The sequence below is a fragment of the Neodothiora populina genome, assembly GCF_041146345.1.
Source record: "Neodothiora populina strain CPC 39397 chromosome Unknown canker_contig_13, whole genome shotgun sequence".
NCBI lineage: Eukaryota > Fungi > Ascomycota > Dothideomycetes > Dothideales > Dothioraceae > Neodothiora > Neodothiora populina.
This window is the reverse complement of record NW_027191402.1, coordinates 33,750-52,496: the sequence shown is the minus strand read 5'-3', so window position 1 is coordinate 52,496 and position 18,747 is coordinate 33,750. Positions and strand designations below refer to the sequence as shown.

The 18,747-nt window shown below is 49.3% G+C and overlaps 3 protein-coding genes across 3 annotated transcripts; all 3 read left to right on the top strand.

Annotated features, from left to right (window-relative positions):
- Positions 1 to 800: 800 nt before the first annotated feature.
- Positions 801 to 2,678, top strand: AAFC00_001623 (uncharacterized protein; the record flags this gene model as incomplete). Its single annotated transcript, XM_069340828.1, has 8 exons — positions 801 to 1,098; positions 1,148 to 1,321; positions 1,370 to 1,693; positions 1,743 to 1,823; positions 1,871 to 2,013; positions 2,067 to 2,154; positions 2,210 to 2,469; positions 2,526 to 2,678. The coding sequence occupies 8 exons, from the start codon at positions 801 to 803 to the stop codon at positions 2,676 to 2,678; spliced, it is 1,521 nt and encodes a 506-aa protein (XP_069204349.1).
- Positions 2,679 to 3,633: 955 nt separating this feature from the next.
- Positions 3,634 to 5,656, top strand: AAFC00_001622 (uncharacterized protein; the record flags this gene model as incomplete). The annotated part of the gene is made up of 3 exons (XM_069340826.1): positions 3,634 to 3,964; positions 4,104 to 4,174; positions 4,274 to 5,656. 3 exons carry the CDS (start codon positions 3,634 to 3,636, stop codon positions 5,654 to 5,656), a joined length of 1,785 nt encoding a protein of 594 aa, XP_069204348.1.
- A 4,877-nt stretch (positions 5,657 to 10,533) lies between these two features.
- Positions 10,534 to 11,883, top strand: AAFC00_001621 (uncharacterized protein; the record flags this gene model as incomplete). Its single annotated transcript, XM_069340825.1, has 2 exons — positions 10,534 to 11,497; positions 11,555 to 11,883. 2 exons carry the CDS (start codon positions 10,534 to 10,536, stop codon positions 11,881 to 11,883), a joined length of 1,293 nt encoding a protein of 430 aa, XP_069204347.1.
- Between the last annotated feature and the right edge of the window lie 6,864 nt (positions 11,884 to 18,747).

Sequence of the window (18,747 nt, the reverse complement as noted above, 5' to 3'; positions counted from 1 at the left end):
AGCTTATACACAGGAAGGCACTGTACATATGTTTACGGCAACTGCCTTGGCTTAGCTGTATCTTCCTCTACTTTCCACTACCGTACTTGCCGTGTGCTACGACGCGGGACCCCAGCTTTGCAGCCCCAAGCGCACAACTGCCGTCCTCCGCGATCGTACTAGGCCCTTGGCTATGCCCATCTCATCCGCCAAACTCGTACCAAGACTGAGGCGGAGATATCTTGAGGTCATGACGAGTACACTATCAATCTCTTGAGGTTGTTCTCTACGCTTTCACAACGAACTGCCGCTAGCAGAATCCTGGCTCACAGGTCCATCTATCTCAGAGCTTCATAGGGTGGTGTGACCATGCTCGAAGAATATAGTATCTGATTGGCTTGGGACGATCCGGATGCTCGTTATGGTCGGTACCTACTTTATCGAGTCTTAAAGTTGGAGGCCCAGAAGCTCGGCAGGTCCGCAAGTCGTAAGTGCTTGGGGGCGATCACCGCATGGGAAACATAGACCCTGTCAGCTGTTGAGCGAATTGTTGTCTTCCTCTTAAACTATATCACGACACCTACTCCTGCTCAGGAGCGACATTTGTTGGCGACCGATCACGCCGGCTGATTTTGCGTGTCGCACAGCAAGCAGCCAACGTGAGTGAGCGGGCACCTACCTCTCGTAGCGTCTACCTCGTCTCGTTGAGGCGACTCTATATACAACCGGCAGTCCTTTGCTCCATAAGCTCCGAGGCAGAGCGGCAATCGATCTGACGACATTGTTTACAGTGTCATACATACACAGTCGTATTTGATGCCATGGCCTTCTCTGGCCTTCGTGGCAATACTCTGCTATATACAGTCACACTGCTCACATGCCTGAGCTTCTTACTCATAGGCTTCGATAATGGCTTAATGGGCGGTTTCGTCAATGGCAAAGCTTTCACCGAGACTCTAGGTATCGACCCGGACTCCTCCGCAGGTACCAACATGATTGCTCTGATTGTGGCAATCTATGAAATTGGATGCTTCTTCGGTGCCATTACTACAAGCTTTATTGGAGAGAGTCTGGGAAGAAGGAGGACCATCCTGGCAGGCGTTGTATTTATGCTCATCGGTGCGACTGGCCCATGCTTACGATTGAGATCCGGCGACTGACTCCACAGGTGCTTTACTGCAAGCTACTGCCTATTCGAAACCACATATGATCGTCGGCAGGATTGTCAGTGGCTATGGCATGGGTTTCATCAACTCTACAGCTCCAGTCCTTCAATCTGAATTCAGCCCAAAAGCGTCACGTGGTGTCTTCGTTTGCGCTCAGCTCTCTACATTGAACGCCGGTAAGCCATGACATGAATTCATACCTACAGCATGCTGATACGCCAAAGGAGTCATGATGGTGTATTGGATCGACTACGCCTTTGCGACAGTAGCTGAGGGCAAAAGTACAAGTTTTGTCTGGAGAGTGCCGACAATCCTTCAGTGTCTTTTCCTCTTCCCCATGCTGTTAATTTTATATATCATCCCAGAGACCCCTAGATGGCTCGTGGCACACGATCGAGGCGAAGAGGCGTTGGACGTCTTGCGCAGGCTTCACGGAAAGAAGTGTAGCAATGAAGAGATTCTAGGAATCCATGCAGCCATTGTCGATGCAGTGGCAATAGAGATGAGTGTAGCCTCCGGATCTTGGAGGGATCTGTTACATAACGATTGTGAGTTGCATGGATTCGTCCTGGATGTACCGTCTAATCGCTCCAATAGCCATACAAAGTCAGCGACGACTACTCATTGCATGCAGCATACAAGCTTTCCAACAGCTTGGTGGCATCAATGCCATCATCTGTACGTATAGCTCCAGCTCATTGTCGACTTGTGACTGACGGATCCAGATTACTCCGGTACCCTCTTCCAGAAAAGCTTGAAGTTTGATGCTGACCTGTCGAGTCTGATGTCGGGATTCCTCAACACCTGGTTTTTCCTTGCTTCATTTATTCCATGGTTCCTCATCGATCGAGTTGGGCGCCGTCCCCTGGTACGTTCGAGCCTCTGCTTACCGCAGATTATATATCGCTTACCTCTAAACAGCTCTTGTCCATGGTGTCACTGATGGCTCTCGTCATGGCTGTACAGGCGGCATTGATCTACCAAGTAGAAAAGGGCACTTCGATTGCTCGTCAGTATATCTCCTACGCTGTTGTCATGAGTTCATGCTGACGAGGTCCGGACAGATTCTGCTGGCATTGGCGCAGCAACGATGCTCTTTGTGTTTCAAGGTGCTTTCACAATTGGATTCCAAGCAACGGTTTGGGTCTATCCTAGCGAAATCCTTCCGCTCAAGCTGCGTCAAAGAGGCTCTTCATTATCGACGGCAGTGAACTGGATCTGCAATTTTCTGATCGTATATATCACACCACCTGCATTAAATAATATTGGATGGAGAACGTACATTATTTTTGCCGTCCTGAATGCCACATGGGTTCCGATCATGGTAAATCAGACATACGCACTATGTTGTTCATTGTTGGCTAACAAAGTCTAAAACAGTATGTCTTCTATCCGGAGACTCGCCGCCTTGGACTTGAAGAGATCGATTTACTGTTCATGAATGAGCTCACGAGCCGTAGCTTTTCCACAGAAAGGGACAAGCGCCACATTGGGACGCATGTTGAGCTTGTTAGAAATAAAGCATTGGAATGATTACGATCGGCACAGTTTATGTGCCGCAACTTATACGATAACAGTACATATTTGACGATTAATGAGAGACATATTTCGCGCCGAGCGACTCTGTCATGGCTCTGTTCGACTACAAGAAAGCTTTGGGCACCCTATATAGGAGAGCGGCGCTCCAAATGAGACGGACCAAGATACAGTAAGGTAGGTGATATATATTGAAGGCTATGCCAGGAGCGGAGATTGACCCTCTAGCGGCGTCAGACCCTCGAGCAAGATTTTGACAGGTGTTCCATCGAATGAGGTGATGCATTAAGGTTTGGCATTGGATGCGGGGCACCTTAAACATCGTTGACGATAACAATGTCCGATATAGACATGTAAAGAATTGGGCATTAGGTCGGGTCGTTGATGAAGGACATGGGAGCTCGCAATGGCTGTCCGTTTGCTGTCATACCTAAACAGCCTTTAAGTCTCACCTGCCCTGGGCAAGATGATATTCAATCTCCTGCACTGCCATAAATCAAGCACGAATGGATCCCCATATCTACAAATTGAACTTCACACGACCGGGTCACACACCCACAGTCTACCTTACTGCATGGACACCCCAAGTCACACATGGCACAGAGAGCTTAGCTCGAGATGTATTCTCATGAATCTCGGTTTCTGCAGGGTAAAACATGGAGATGCTGATTGGACGGCAAACCCAGGATGAGACAGATCCACTCAATTCGTTCTGTAATAATGACGATGGGAAGTTCTTGATGCGGTCGTGAGCGGGTAAACCACGTACCTTACTTGCAGGTGACCTTTGGACATGGGTGCTGGGTCAGGATCATTAGATATCAACGCAATATGTGCGTCAGTATTGCGACATGGCTGACAGGTGATATGCTACATAATTCTCCTGTGTGCCTTGCATTATTGCGGGTTATAGCATCGTGTCTATCAGTATAGCATCATATTCACTCATCCAATGTTCAGCAACAGTAATCAGATTAACCCTCTGCAACACCCTCTCGAAGCTACTGCCATGGCTATTCAAGGCGCAGCTTCTGGAGAGGGCAGAGGTCCACGAACCACACATATGCAATCGGCGAACGAAGGCCCAGCGAACATCATTGCCAAGGTCTCGGGTACGGTACAGGGTGGAAAGCGTGAAGATGATGCCCCGTACTTCACGAACAATGAAGGCATCCCTCTGCCAGATTGCGCACACAGCAAGACCATTGGCGGTATACCAGTCGCATCGGATGTCCATCTGTTCCAGAAGCAGCAGCATTTCAACCGCAGCAAGAACCTCGAACGTGAGTCCGCTGTTTTTCCTGTGTTTTTTCCTACAGTGTTCCTCGCAAATTTCCTGGTGATCTAGTCTCGGACTCACGCAGCATGTCTTCAAATGGTGCAGCTGGTCGACTCTTGACGTTCAACTGACGACAGAATTAGGTATGGTCCATCCATGCGGGAGTGGCGCTTTCGGGTATTTCGAATGCACTAAGGACGTTTCTGATCTCACAGTAAGCAAACCAAGCTAAACCTTTCCTGGCAACCCCATGTCCCAAGCTGGACTTCTGCGCTGTACAGTATGTGCTGATATATGATTTGTTCTTTATCAGAAAGCAGATTTCCTCTCGAGTGTTGGCGAAAAGACACCTATCTTCGTTCGATTTTCTACCGTGACGTTGGGTCGCGAATTTCCCGATGAGGCACGTAACCCTCGTGGATTTGCCATCAAGTTCTACACCAAGGAAGGTAACTACGATGTCGTTGGCCTCAACTTCCCGGTGTTCTTCTGTCGTGATCCCATTCAAGGACCGGATGTGATCCGTTCTCAATCTCGTAATCCGCGCAATTTCCTCCTCGACTACGATGCCACATTTGACTTGCTTGGTTGCACTCCCGAAGGCAATCATGCTGGCTTAATGTTCTTCAGTGATCATGGTACTCCACAAGGATGGGTGAACATGCACGGCTATGGGTGCCATACATTCAAATGGGTGAACAAGGAGGGCAAATTTGTCTATATCAAATACCATTTCATGGCCAAGCACGGACAGAAACAGTTCACCCAGCCTGAAGCGATACGCATTTCCGGCGAGGATCCTGACTACAGCAAGCGTGACCTCTGGGAGCTGATCGAAAATGGTGAGGAGGCGGAATGGACAGCCAATGTTCAGATCATGCAACCTGATGAGGCCGATGCGGAGGTACTTGGCTTCGATCCTTTCGATGTGACTAAGGTCTGGCCGAGAGATCAATTTCCGATGCATGAGTTCGGAAGACTTATCCTCAACAAAAATCCCGAGAACTTCCACCGGGATGTTGAACAAGCTGCCTTTTCCCCTGGCTCCATGGTTCCCGGTGTCGAAGACTCTCCGGATCCCTTGTTGCAATTCAGAATGTTCTTCTACCGTGATGCACAATATCACCGAGTAGGAATTAACCTGCATCAGGTTCCTATCAATTGCCCCTTCATGGCACGTTCATACGCGTCTGTAAACTTCGACGGTTCTATGCGGGTGGATGCGAATCATGCGGGCAACAAACAGTACAACCCCAACTCATTTGCCCATAAATTTCGTCCCGACGTTGCTGAGGCTCCATACAAAGTTTCGGATAATGTGGTCTCTCGCAAAAGCCACTATTATCACGAAGGCAAAGTCAGCGAATATGACCAGCCTCGTGAGCTCTACAAGCGCGTGATGACGGAGCAGCAGCGTCAAAATTTACATTCGAACACGGCGAAGATGATGTCGCACGTCAATTACGCCATAATCATGAAGAAATACCTTGCTCAGATTTATAACATTGCACCAGAATATGCGCGTAGCGTCTACGACCTCACCAATTTCAAGCCGAAGGTGGAGAAGTTCGACTTCTTGGAAGTCGAGACACTCGCAAAAGACGCACATACCTTCTATAAAGAGCCAATGTTGAGATCAGAACAGGGTAATCGTCTGGTTGGGTTCGCGTGTGAACAGCCCTTCTATCACATGTAGATATAAGATTGGGCCCTCTCGCGTGCAGAGTCGGCCAGAGCTTTAGCATCTTGTAACATGAAACTTCCACATGGAAAGAGATGCATTGCAATAATCCAAAAGTATCTCCATATGCGTGATCCTGGGCCACTGACTCTGGACCTCATGTGGTGTTTAGAGCACAGTGCTTTGATCAGATAGATATCTCTGGTGTCCGAAATTTGCTGATGATTTTCATGTAGCACAGCATATTTCGGTGGTTCCAAAGGAATGTGCGACGTGCATGGATTGTGTGATACAATGCGACGATCATCCATGCTTTTGGCCCCGGACGGGTGAACTATCATGCGAAAGATGCCATGGTTCTGCGAAGCTTTTTCGATAAGCTGACAAAATATCGTGCTATCGCAACAGCATTTTGTCACTTCCTGCTTGAGAACAAGGGTCATGGAGATAGAGAATTGCAACTATGCAGCCTCACCGGGCACTGTAGATCAGCATCCTCATCGTCCCTTGGATCTCATTATTAGACGTTCTTCGTCCATTACGCAACTCATCGGAGTGGCCGAGGACACTAAGTTGAGGCTGCTTTCGCATCATGACGGAGTGCTTCGGACAGAAGTCTGATGTGGTGTTCCAGGATCCAAGCTCTACATACCTTATCTTTAGGATCGCAATGTCACATCGCCGTTGTGAATCAGGTTCCTGATCCCATTAGGCTCATTCCACCCCACATAACCGAGTAAACACACCTAATTTGACCCTGGCACCAGAGCAAGACTTAGAAATCCTCGTAAAGTGGTATTAAAGATGATGTATGATGATCGCAAAGGATAATTGATCTTCGGCAAGAAAAACCGATCAGTATTCGCCTATTCCCAAGATTGCCAAGATTGGAAATTGGTGTTACTCATTCTGGGATATCTGCAACCTGCCATTCTAAGTGTGGACGAAAAACAAAGCAGCAAGGTAAAAACTCACACCGCCCATGAAATGTTCAATGAAACGGTTAGTCCCGGTAATCGTGACGACTGGAAGCATACGCCTATGGGAAGCGTGCTTATTGAATCATCTATCGTAGATACCATACCTAGCATTGCACGTTGACCGCAGATTGTGAAATCAGAGCCACAGTGCTTTGACTCACATTAGCCAGCTAGACATGGCCTATGAGAAGCTTGGCACCAATTCCAAGTGTTTTGATATCCACGTAGCGTACATGTGCTAGAGAGCATCTTCCTTATCATAGACGCCTCCATTGTAACACTGATTTACTACAGCTTCTCGGCAAAGTCCGAATGTGTAACCACATCTTCTTTGTACCGGTGACGGCTGTTCCCTCTAGACTGATGCCTATCTGACACAACTGTAGGCATGGCTGTAGTGACCATCGTCTTGTGGGCTGGTATTGTGTGTTGTCCTGGCATATATGTCCACACCTCTGCCGTAGTAATAATTTGAGATTATCTGAATCGAGCATTGTTTCTTCTCGAGGCTGCCATGTTCAGCACTTTCAGTGCCAATAATGGCTCTACACATAAGGTGGCGAAGGCCCCACTACGCGCAACGCGCAAGTAAGTCACTAGAGCTTGTACTTGGTGCCGTATCAATCGAACTAAATGTGATGAGCAAGCACCCTGCCAGAGTTGCCTGAAGCGTGGCAACTTGTGTAGCAAGGCCCCTAATCAAGGCTTCGATCATTCTTCGACAGATTAGTAAGTAATTTCATGGAGTGACTTCCATTTACTTCGAGATGAGTCTTGCTAAAATGCCGCCTCGTGTCCAGTGAGATTAAGCGCCTTAAGGCACTGGTGCAGGGCCTCCAATCACAGCGCGATTGTACTCACAGGGCGATAACCTCGGTTCTTTGTGACGCAAGCTACGACGACCCAAATGAAGGCAGTGTATATCCCAAGATTATCGCTGCATTACGGAAATCTCGTGAGAAAACAGTACAATGTACAGGGGCGTGGCTCAGAACTGGAGAAGGAGCAAGTGCAAGATTCCATGGTTGGAGATCCTCGGATCTGTACTACTCACGTATGCAGGAATACTTGCATCAATCACTGGATCGATTGACGTCAGAAGATTCATTGTGTCTGGAAGGAATTACTGAATCTCGTCATGACTGCTCCAAAGTGATGGAGATCGGAATCCCCGCGATAGCTGAGCATCATCCCCACAATTGGACCATGACGCGTAGGGAAGAGGAGTACTACATCAACTTTTTCTGGCAATCATATCACCTCGTTCTGCCCATACTTGACGAGGAAGAGTTTGTGTACAGTACAGTGCAACGCTTGGGACTGGTGGGGACTCAGTCATTAACGGATCCATACCGAATTCCACATCCGCCGGCAAATGTTTATATGAACGATCACAAAGACTGTTACTCCATCCACAAGCCCCAACTGAAATGTCATTCATCCAAAGCTGTGTTTTTGCTGTTGTATTCCTCACCAACACTCGTCAATTAGACGATGCTCACCGCCAGCTCGCTCTCGCAGTCTGGGCTGGTCGCACAATCGGTCTACCACAAAGTGCTGCGCCAACACTATCGCTCACATTGGTCAGACAACATCGACTCATCTGGCAATGTCTATATATTCTGGATTGCAAGATGGGCCTCGATCTTGGCCGGACTTTTCTTACACATGGAACGGACGGTATGCTGGAAGATCCACCCTCTCTATCCGTGAAGACGTCTTCAGTAGTTGCCGGCTCTCACAACACCTTCGATGATGTGAATATCTTCGACATCCAGAAGCAAAGAGTGCAGCTCGCATTAATCTTACGTATGATTTATGAGTCGGTCAATGACAACGCACATCTTCTCCCAGCGGACACAAGTACAGAGTGTCGGGAAAGGAGGGAATTGTTCGAAGAAGCATCGTCGAGACTGAGTCAATGCATGAGGGCTGTGCAAAATTGGGCACATAACGTTCCTGTACGCTTGAAGATTCCCCGGAAAGGATCTGGACAGGCGTTCTCATCTTCTTGCTCTCAGCTGAACACAGATTCGTATGTGCCGTTATGGCTCCAGCGGCAGCGCATCCCTCTCGAGCTCACATATCACGATGTGCATCTCATCCTTTATCGACACTTCATACGCTTTCCATCTGGTCCAGAGTACGCCACATCTGCGCCTTCAGATGGAGTCATCACCTGCGCCAATCATGCTATCGTCGTCACAGATATCATCCGACAGGCCATACTGGAACCCAGCTTGACAAACTTCGCCAATATCATCTTTGAATCCCAATGGAATTCCGTGGTAGTTTTGACGGGATTTGTCGTCGCATACCCAACGTCACTCCATGCGTCGCGGATTCGCGATGCCATGAGTACTTCAATCGCGAATCTTAGTTACTTTGCGGGCAACAATCTAAGACATGCGACCAGGGCTGCAGAGATTACACGAAATCTACGCCGCTATATCGACAAATTCACTAATAATCTTAGTGACACATCCTGCCAGATATCAACTCTGACCAAGGCTCCCGAAAGCATAAAGATCTTATCAGGACTGTATGAAGTTCCTTTTCATCGAGGAACTGATGATGGACTTCCTTCTCCCATCTATACTGGACTCAATACGCCGGTCAATGAAGGGTCTGGTTCAGAAGTGGCCCTGTCCTCCATGATGTCTTTCCACAAGAGATCAACAGATACTCCACGATACTATGAACAAGCTATTTGGAATTGGTACCAATCACCTCAGTCGACGAATCAAGCTTCCCAGATAGAGGATATTTTCCAGAGGACTTTTCTCGACCACGAGCAAATCATCGATAGTATTGACTTTTTATATGATGACCCTTGAAGGTTACGAATCGCGAAGAATAAGAAAATTGTTATAGAACAATATCAACAATCATATAGGAGTTTCATTACTCTGACCGATATCTGTACATGGAAAATCTGGTTTTATGACGAGAAGAACCTCCCTGTCAAGGACTTTTCTAGGAATTGCAAGGACACCTACAGTCATTGAGAGCCATATCTATAGTCCGTCACGTCTCGCAAACCCACATGGCATCAGAAGTAGATTAAAGAAACATTCAATCTGAGCCCCTCGTTTACAAGTTTACTTCTCTCTGGTGATTGATTCAAGTTTCTGTTGCAGCCAAATCGTTATTTGACCCCAATGGGCATACTGCTGAATACGGTAAGATATACATGATTATTGATCGATTACGACACGAGGATCTCATGCCCGTCCTTTTCCTAAGCTTCAGGATCACGGACTACACGCATTTGGCAATAATGCTGCAGGACGCCTGGTGTAACTCAATATTATTCTGCCCATGGGGCTGAAACGGAAGGAGCCAGACCAACCCAGGAAACAGTCGAGACACAATTTGAGTTTGACCCGATTTTCAGTTAGTAACGGCGGTGAGTGTGGCTCGGGCTTGCCTCGTAGCAGGTGTGCTCCTGAAGTCCCGTCAGCGCGTTATCGCGATTCAAATTGTACCCAATCCACATGTCAGACAGCTTTACTTGTGGCCCCACCGAAATCCTTGTACTACGAGGGTCCTCCATCTCACAACTTAATCAAATTGATAGCTGCAGCCATGACCCGCAACCAGCTCCGAGATACACTCAACGTACTAGAACTCGGAAAATGAACTGATTCAGCCTACGGTAAAACAGTAGGCTGCAGGGGATACTTTCGGCCTTGTCCGTATAGTGGCTGGAGGCTCGTTGCATAGCCGACTGTATGATTATTGTATCGTTGAGATAGATCCTACTTTGCCTGCTGAGCGCCATAAACGCCTACCGAATGGATTGCGTAAGTCTGACGCGTGTGCTGCTTGGGTGGTTTTATTATCAGACAAAGTCTGCGAGAGATTCTGACACTTGCACACAATCTTGTTACCGTCTTCTTGTGATCCAACATGTCGCCCTCGGTCGTGAAGAACGAGAGAGTGAACCCACGAGTCGCCATCGTTGGAGGCGGTATCGGGGGATTATGCCTTGCCATTGGTCTACACAACCACAATGTAGAATTTCACATCTACGAGGCAGCACCAGAATTCTCCGAGATTGGAGCTGGGGTTGGTTTGGCACCAAACGCTCAAAGGGCGATGAGCCTGATCGATCCGAGGATCCGCGCTGGATATGATCGCCACGCTACTCTTAACCTTTACGACGAGAAGAAAGACTACTTCTTCGAGTTCCGCATGGGAATGGACGGGAAACCAGATGCAAAAATCGCGGGCATGAAGTCCGGAGACTTACTCTCTCGGCCCGGCGGAATTGGGAAAGGCATGAGTATGATTCACCGCGCTAGATTTGTTGAGGAGCTGGCAGCCTTGATCCCTCCGTCAAAAACTAGTTTCGGGAAACGTCTGGAGAAGATCGTGCAGACCGTGGAAGGCGTCAACATGTACTTTTGTGATGGAACCGTCGCTGAGGCCGATGTTGTCATCGGCTGCGACGGCGTCAAAAGCAGAGTTCGTCAGAGTCTTTTCGGCAATAAGTATGACGCCGTCTTTTCTGGCAAATACGCGTACAGAGGCTTGCTACCCATGCAAAAGGCTATTGATACTCTCGGAGAATCTCGAGCCGGTAATAGTCAAGCGTATCTTGGTTACGGAGGTCATGTCCTGACAATGCAAGTCGATAAGGGCAACACTATGAATGTGGTCGCGTTCAGGACTAAAACAGACCGGATTTGGGAGGATAGCAGATGGGTACTTCCAGTGGGAAGACCGGGATTGCGAAAAGACTTTGAAGGATGGAGCCCTGAGGTCCATAGCATACTGGGACTCATGGAAGAGCCCGATCTTTGGGCTTTGTTCGATCATCCACCACTGGAGTCGTTATGGAAAGACAGAGTATGTCTGCTGGGAGATGCTGGTGAGTTCAGTGTATATCTTGACAGCTTTCCTCGTCGCGAGTATTGACGTTCTACAGCGCATGCGACAACTCCACATCAAGGATCAGGGGCAGCGATGGCTATTGAGGATGCTTATATCTTGAGTGAGCTTATGGGCATGGCCAAGAATATCGGCAACCTCGAGGCAATATTCAGAGCGTATGATGCGGTGCGGCTGGATAGAACTATGAAACTGGTACAGACCAGTCGAGAGTGTGGTGAGGTGTACGACTTCCTTGATCCCGAGATACAGGATGACGCTGCGGCACTACACAAGAACCTTACCACTAGATTCAACTGGATCTGGGATGAAGATGTAGAGGGGCAATGGGCTAAAGCCAGGGCCGTCTTCATGTCCTCAAAATGAAGTGGTGTTCGTGGACTGCTTCTCAGAATAAGCTATCCCATGACAAGGTCAATGAACATCTGAGTATCCACTATGATCGGAAATGAAAAGACCATTCTCTGATGGTTGCTTCTCATGATTACCTTCAAATGTGACAGTGTGCCCATAGTCAGAGGCTGTCCTGCTCATGGTTTATGGGCATCTCACCCAGTGTCAGTGGATGAGTTGACCCTGCTTAGCATCTTGGTGAATCGTCATCGGAAGCAGCCGTGCATGTGGTCCACGTTACACGCATCCTGATGTGTATCGCCTTAAATCTCAAGACGATCATACCTTATCTTACCTTTTCTTGCTTTACTAGGCTCAGTATACCTTGCGGATTCCCCATGTGGAACAGCTATAGCGCTAGGCGCGGAATGGTGTGAGGCCTGAATAGATTCTCGATCTTGAAGCCAAGCTTCACCTCTTTACGTCTTTGTCTACTAGTGCATGTCTTACCAATGCTGCTGACTGGCGGTAAGATCCTTCTCGAGTTACCAGTGATAAGCTTGCAGCCTAGCTTCAAGGCCCCAGACGTCTGCGATACCCACAAAGAACTCCCAACATCCCATATCGGCACCTCCAGCCAGCTTCGACAACAGATCACTATCCTTGCAGCCACAAAATCAGAAATGAAACACCAATACACCATGATGGAGATACAGCTCTCTGACTTTGCTATGACCTGTCACTCACCTAGCACTAGCATCGTCAGCTTCACAGCCATGAGGGCCTGCAAGGAAGTCATCACATGCATTCTATCTCGTCTTTTCAGGAGCTACACCAAGAGCTAGAGTTCCGAGCATACGCGGGAGCCCAGAGCAAGGTGACGACCTCATGAGCAACGGTGAGGGACTCAGCTTTAGGCAGCCATCGATCCCAAGAAACTGTACGAGTCCAAATAGGAAGTCGGAGTTACGTGTCTAGAGTCATTTCATTGTGGTGGTGATCATCGTCGCGTACTCCGAATTGGGCGTAATTTCCTAGTGATGGTGATGTGAAGAGATGTCAACTGCCGCGAATAAGTATTGAGAAGTCCACTAAGTGTAGCACATATAAGTACCAATGGATCTTCCCGCCACTTTGCAGTGTTCAATGAAGTAAGTAAAAAATTATCTTCTCCATCATGTATTCAACTCATGAATCCCAAGGAAATGATCTTTCTTCGTCTCCGAGTAAGGTCGACATGTCAGAATTGTCGGACTCCCAGACAAACACAGGCACTCCGGCCTCCGAGCTGAGTGACAACCCTGTAAGCTTATACGAAGTCCCAATTGCGTCGCTCAGACTAATGAACTACCACAGGAGTTCGACCGAGATGTGGCTATAATCGGTATGGCGTGTCGATTGGCCGGTGATAATGACTCCCCCGAGCAATTATGGCAATCTATGCTAGACCAACACGATGCTTCGGGCGAGATTCCCAGCATGCGATGGGAGCCCTATCTTCGTCGAGATAGACGCAACATCAAGGAACTCGGTAAGACCACTTCAAGAGGGTATTTCATCAAGAACTTGGAGAACTTTGATGCATCCTTCTTCAGGATCTCGCCAAAAGAAGCCGAGCAGATGGACCCGCAACAGCGTCTATTACTGGAGGTTGCCTGGGAAGCTTTGGAGGACGCCGGTATCCCGCCCAGAAGTCTCTCAGGATCCGATACAGCCGTTTTCATGGGCGTGAGCTCAGACGACTATTCGAAGCTCCTGCTAGAAGATCTGCCTAATACCGAGGCTTGGATGGGTATCGGCACTGCCTATTGCGGAGTTCCGAATAGGATCTCCTACCATCTCAACCTGATGGGTCCATCAACAGCCGTGGATGCAGCTTGCGCCTCTTCCCTCGTCGCGATCCATCATGGTCGTCAAGCTATCCTCAGCGGCGAGTCCAAGGTGGCGATCGTAGGTGGGGGTAATTGTTTGATCGAGCCAGGGCTCACCAGAGTTCTTGATAAAGCAGGTGCAGTAGCGGCCGACGGCTCCTGTATGTCTTTCGATGATAACGCACATGGGTATGGACGAGGTGAAGGTGCAGCCATTGTCATACTAAAAAGGCTCGCCGATGCTTATAGAGACAACGACAATATTTTGGCGTTACACAAGGGTAGCGCCGTGGCTCAAGATGGTCGCACGAACGGTATCATGGCACACAATGCAAGGGCTCAACAACCTGTCGCAGAAAAAGCACTTGCATGTGGCGATATCGACCCTTTGAGCGTCCAGTACGTCGAATGCCATGCGACCTCCACCCCTTTAGGCGATCCAACTGAGGTCTCTGCTGTTGCGAAAGTGTACGGTACTGATAGAGCGGAGAATCACCCTGTCCTCGTTGGATCAGTCAAGCCGAATGTTGGCCACCTTGAAGCAGGTGCCGGTGTGGTGTTTTATCAAAGCCGTCACTGCGATCGAGAAAGGGCAGATTCCACCGCAAGCCAACCTCAAAACCCTCAGCAAGAAGATTGATTGGAAGACAGCAGGTGTCAAAGTTGTCCAAGAACTTACAGAGTGGCCCGAGTCATATGGTCTGAGGCGTGCCGCTGTCTGTTCGTATGGATATGGTGGAACTGTTTCTCATGCAGTCATCGAGCATTACCCAAAGGCAAACGATCTGAGACAGATCAGTAAAGGTCCTCATATTTTGATCATTTCTGCTCCCCAGGAGAAGCGCCTGATCGCCCAGGCGTTTGCTCACGCTACATGGCTCAAAGGTCCTGGTTATGGTCGAAACTTGAAGAGCATCTCAAACACTTTTGCTCGGCGACGGGAGCAGCATGACCATCGTATTGCCCTTGTCGTCGATGATCATGAGATGGCTACAGCGTCGCTGAGCAGTCTCGCCGCAGGGACTGTGACTCCCTGGTCTTCCAAAGGACGAATCTTGGGGTCAGATATCAGCAAAGATTGCGTTTGGGTCTTTTCCGGTCATGGTGCCCAGTGGCCCGAAATGGGCATGGAGTTGCTACACAATACAGTCTTCTACGAGACAGTAGCATCAATCCAGGACGTTATAGAAGAAGAGATGAATTTTTCCATTATCTAAGCATTACAGGAAGGGGACTTCGACGCTTCGGACCGCGTACAAGTCCTGACCTACGTGATGCAAATTGGTCTTAGTGCAGTGTTGAAGTCAGAGGAAATTACGCCACAAGCAATCATTGGTCATTCGGTAGGTGAGATCGCCGCTGCAGTCGAAGCAGGCTGCTTGACGATCACAGAAGAAGCACTCATTGTCACCCGACGGGCCAAACTGTACAATAAGATCAAGGGGTTGGGCGCTATGATCCTCGTGAACATTCCTTACGGCGAAGTCAGAGCTACTCTCGGCGATCGGCAGGACATAGTAGCGGCGATCGACTCCTCCTCCTCCTCTTGTGTCGTTTCGGGAAAGGCAGAAGCCATTGCAGCGTATAAGGTGGACCTGAAAGCAAAGGGCGTCAAGGCAGGCACTGTCAAGACAGACATCGCTTTCCACAGTCCCATGCTGGAATCCTTACTCACTCCCCTCGCAAAGAGCCTACGAGATGCCGTTCATCCGCGTACAGCAAAGATTCGGCTTTACTCAACAATGGAAGTTGATCCCCGTTCGCAACACCCTCGTGATATCGGATATTGGACCAATAACATGGTGCGCCCAGTACAATTGACCACAGCCGTGCTTGCGGCTGTGAATGATGGCTACAGGATCTTTCTCGAGGTCTCGACTCATCCGATCGTGTCGCACTCTGTGACGGAAACCTTGCTGGAGTCGGGACTCGAAGACTTCGCCATGATCTCCACCATGAAGCGCAACATGCCTTCTGAGCGTAGCATCCTCCACGCCATTGGAGAACTATTCTGCAAGGGCGGTAAGATTGATTGGAAGAGACAACTGGGAGTCGATTGGGATCCCGAGGTTCCAGGATTCGTTTGGGACCAGAAACCCTTCTGGCGCCAGGTGGAATCGAGCTTCCAGGGCAGTGAGCATCATGATGCGGACGAGCATACATTAAGCGGCCAGCGCCATTCAGTTGCTGGTACTGATATCGTGGTTCACACGACCAGATTAGACGATGCGTCCAAGCCATTCCCTGGAAAGTAGGTAGATCAACTGCTCCTTTGGAGATCATCAGCTGACACTGAGAAAGCCATCCTTTGCATGGCACAGAGATCGTACCGGCAGCCGTACTTGTGAACACGTTCCACCATGCAACGGAAGCCGCAGTACTACAAAATATCGTACTGCGCTTACCAGTCGCCATCAGCGCTCCCCGTAATGTGCAAGTTGTTGTGCAAGGAGACCAGGTCAAGATTGCCTCCAGGTTGATCAAAGCCGAGCAGGACACTGACTGCTCATCATGGGTCACGCACACCACTGGGAGCTGGAAACGATCTCTACCGGCGGATCAGTCGCTCCATTCCAGTGTAGATGTAGACGCCGTCAAGCGCAAGATCGGAACAACGCTAGCCAATAATCTCTCGATCGACTATCTGGATAAGGTAGGAGTATCTGCCATGGGCTTTCCTTGGGCCATCAAAGAACACTATGGAAACCTCAATGAGATGCTTGCTCAGGTTGACATTGCACCGGATATTGTGGATGGCCAAGAGCTCTCATGGGACAAGGGTTCCTGGGCACCGATCTTAGATGCCGCTACCTCGGTGGGGTCGACCATATTCTTCGAAGATCCGAGATTACGCATGCCCGCGCAGATAGACCAGGTCTACTTCTATGGCAAACCCGTTAAGACTGGCTACTTGCATTGCGAGCGTGATACGGAGTCGGAGCTCTCTGTTCACGTCAGTGTCCTGGACGATAGGGGAAATGTGGTCTGCCAATTCCGGTCTATGCGCTTTGCTGAGATTGAAGGCACTCCCGGGGCGAGTGGGAGTGCAGAAAGTCTGGTCCACCAGCTTGCTTGGCCTCCCGCGACTTTCACAGAGGAGCCACTTTTATTCGACAGGGTTTCGCTAGTGTCCCACGACACGGTACTGCTCGAGCGCCACGAGAGACAATTATTTGCGCATGGAATCCATGTCGACAAGTACCACAATGTCGAAGATTGGAGAGCTTCAGCACTCGCCTCTACTGCGGAAGGTGTCAAGACTCCCCTTGTTCTGTATATCCCCGACGATGTATCGAAAATGGATCATATCGCTTCCGCTTCGGAGCAATACATCAACGATACCCTTGAGATTGTGAAGCACATCTCAATCACACATCTTCCTCATAAGGTATTCGTCATGACCAAGAGGATCTTTGCTGGCGAAGGCCCAACGGCTCTAGCCCAGGCTCCGCTGCAAGGACTTTGTCGCATCATTGCCTCGGAGCATCCAGACCTCTGGGGCGCTTTGATCGACAACGAATCCGAATCGTTGCCAATGGCTGCGATGAAATACCTCCAAGGATACGACGTGATTCGTATGAGCGATGGAGTACTACGAGTTGCACGCTTACGACCACTCCCCCGAGGAAAACTGCATAGCAATGATAGGGTGAAGTCGCTGTTGCCTCGCCCTGAAGGCACCTACTTGATTACTGGAGGCTTGGGTGCCCTTGGCCTTGAGGTTGCAAAGTTTCTTGTCGAGAAAGGCGCACGAAGAATAGTGCTGCTTTCACGCCGTGAGCTACCACCACGTCGGGAGTGGAAACAGCCCGCTTTCGGCCTGCAGGGTATTTTAGAGACGATTCAGCTGCTCGAAAGCCTTGGTGCCACTGTCCATGTCATGTCGCTTGATCTCGGCTCGGACATAGATGGCGCAGAGCTCACGCTAGCGCTCGATCGGCTGTCCATGCCTCCAGTGTTGGGTGTGGTACATGCTGCGGGAGTCCTAGAAGATCAATTGGTTCTACAGACGACAGCCGACTCTTTCACCCGAGTGCTCAAGCCCAAAGTCTCTGGTGCACTTGCTTTGCACAGAGTATTTCCACCCAATACGCTCGACTTCTTCATATTGTTTTCTTCGTGCGGACAACTATTCGGTTTTCCAGGACAGAGCTCTTATGCTAGTGGGAACGCCTTTCTCGACACACTCGCCACCCATCGCCGTGCCAACGGGGACAACTCAGTTGCCTTTGCTTGGACAAGCTGGCATGGGCTGAGGATGGCCGCCAGTACTGACTTCATCTCCGCCGAATTGAACAGTAAAGGCATCACGGATGTATCACGCGACGAGGCCTTTCGAGCCTGGGAGCACCTTGCAAAATACGACGTCGATCACGGCGTCGTATTGCGCAGTCTCGCGTTCGAGGAGGGCGAGGATCTCCCTGTAGAGATACTTACCGACATAGCTGTGCGGAAGCCTAGGGTCAATTCTTCTCCAGACTACAAGGATACTGTAGGCAAGAACGTAGAGATGCCTAAGTCTAGGCCGGAGCTCAAGAGATACCTTGGTACCAAGATACGCGAGGTTGTAGCCAGTGTGCTCATGGTCAGCAGCATCGACGACGTGGACCCTCGGGCGGGTTTGTCCGACTTGGGCTTAGACAGTGTTATGACTGTCTCATTGCGCAGGCAATTGCAGGGTGTCCTCAAGGTCAAGATACCACCGACGCTGACTTGGAGCCATCCGACGGTCAGTCACCTTGTGGAGTGGTTCTTGGAAAAGATGAAGTCGACATGATCGATGATTGGATTTTGAGGTAGGGGCGGGAGGCGTCGGCGAGCTTGTGTTTTCCTTGGTATTTATGTCTACTCTCATTCCTTGGTCTAGCACATAGTAAGGTATCTTGATTCAAGACATCCATATATCGAAGAATCCAACTACATTATTACGTGCATTCGATAGACTTGATGTAACTCACTATCTTTCAGTACCTCGATTGAATTGAAGGAGATTGTCCAACCCATGATTTGGTATCTAGTTCTGATC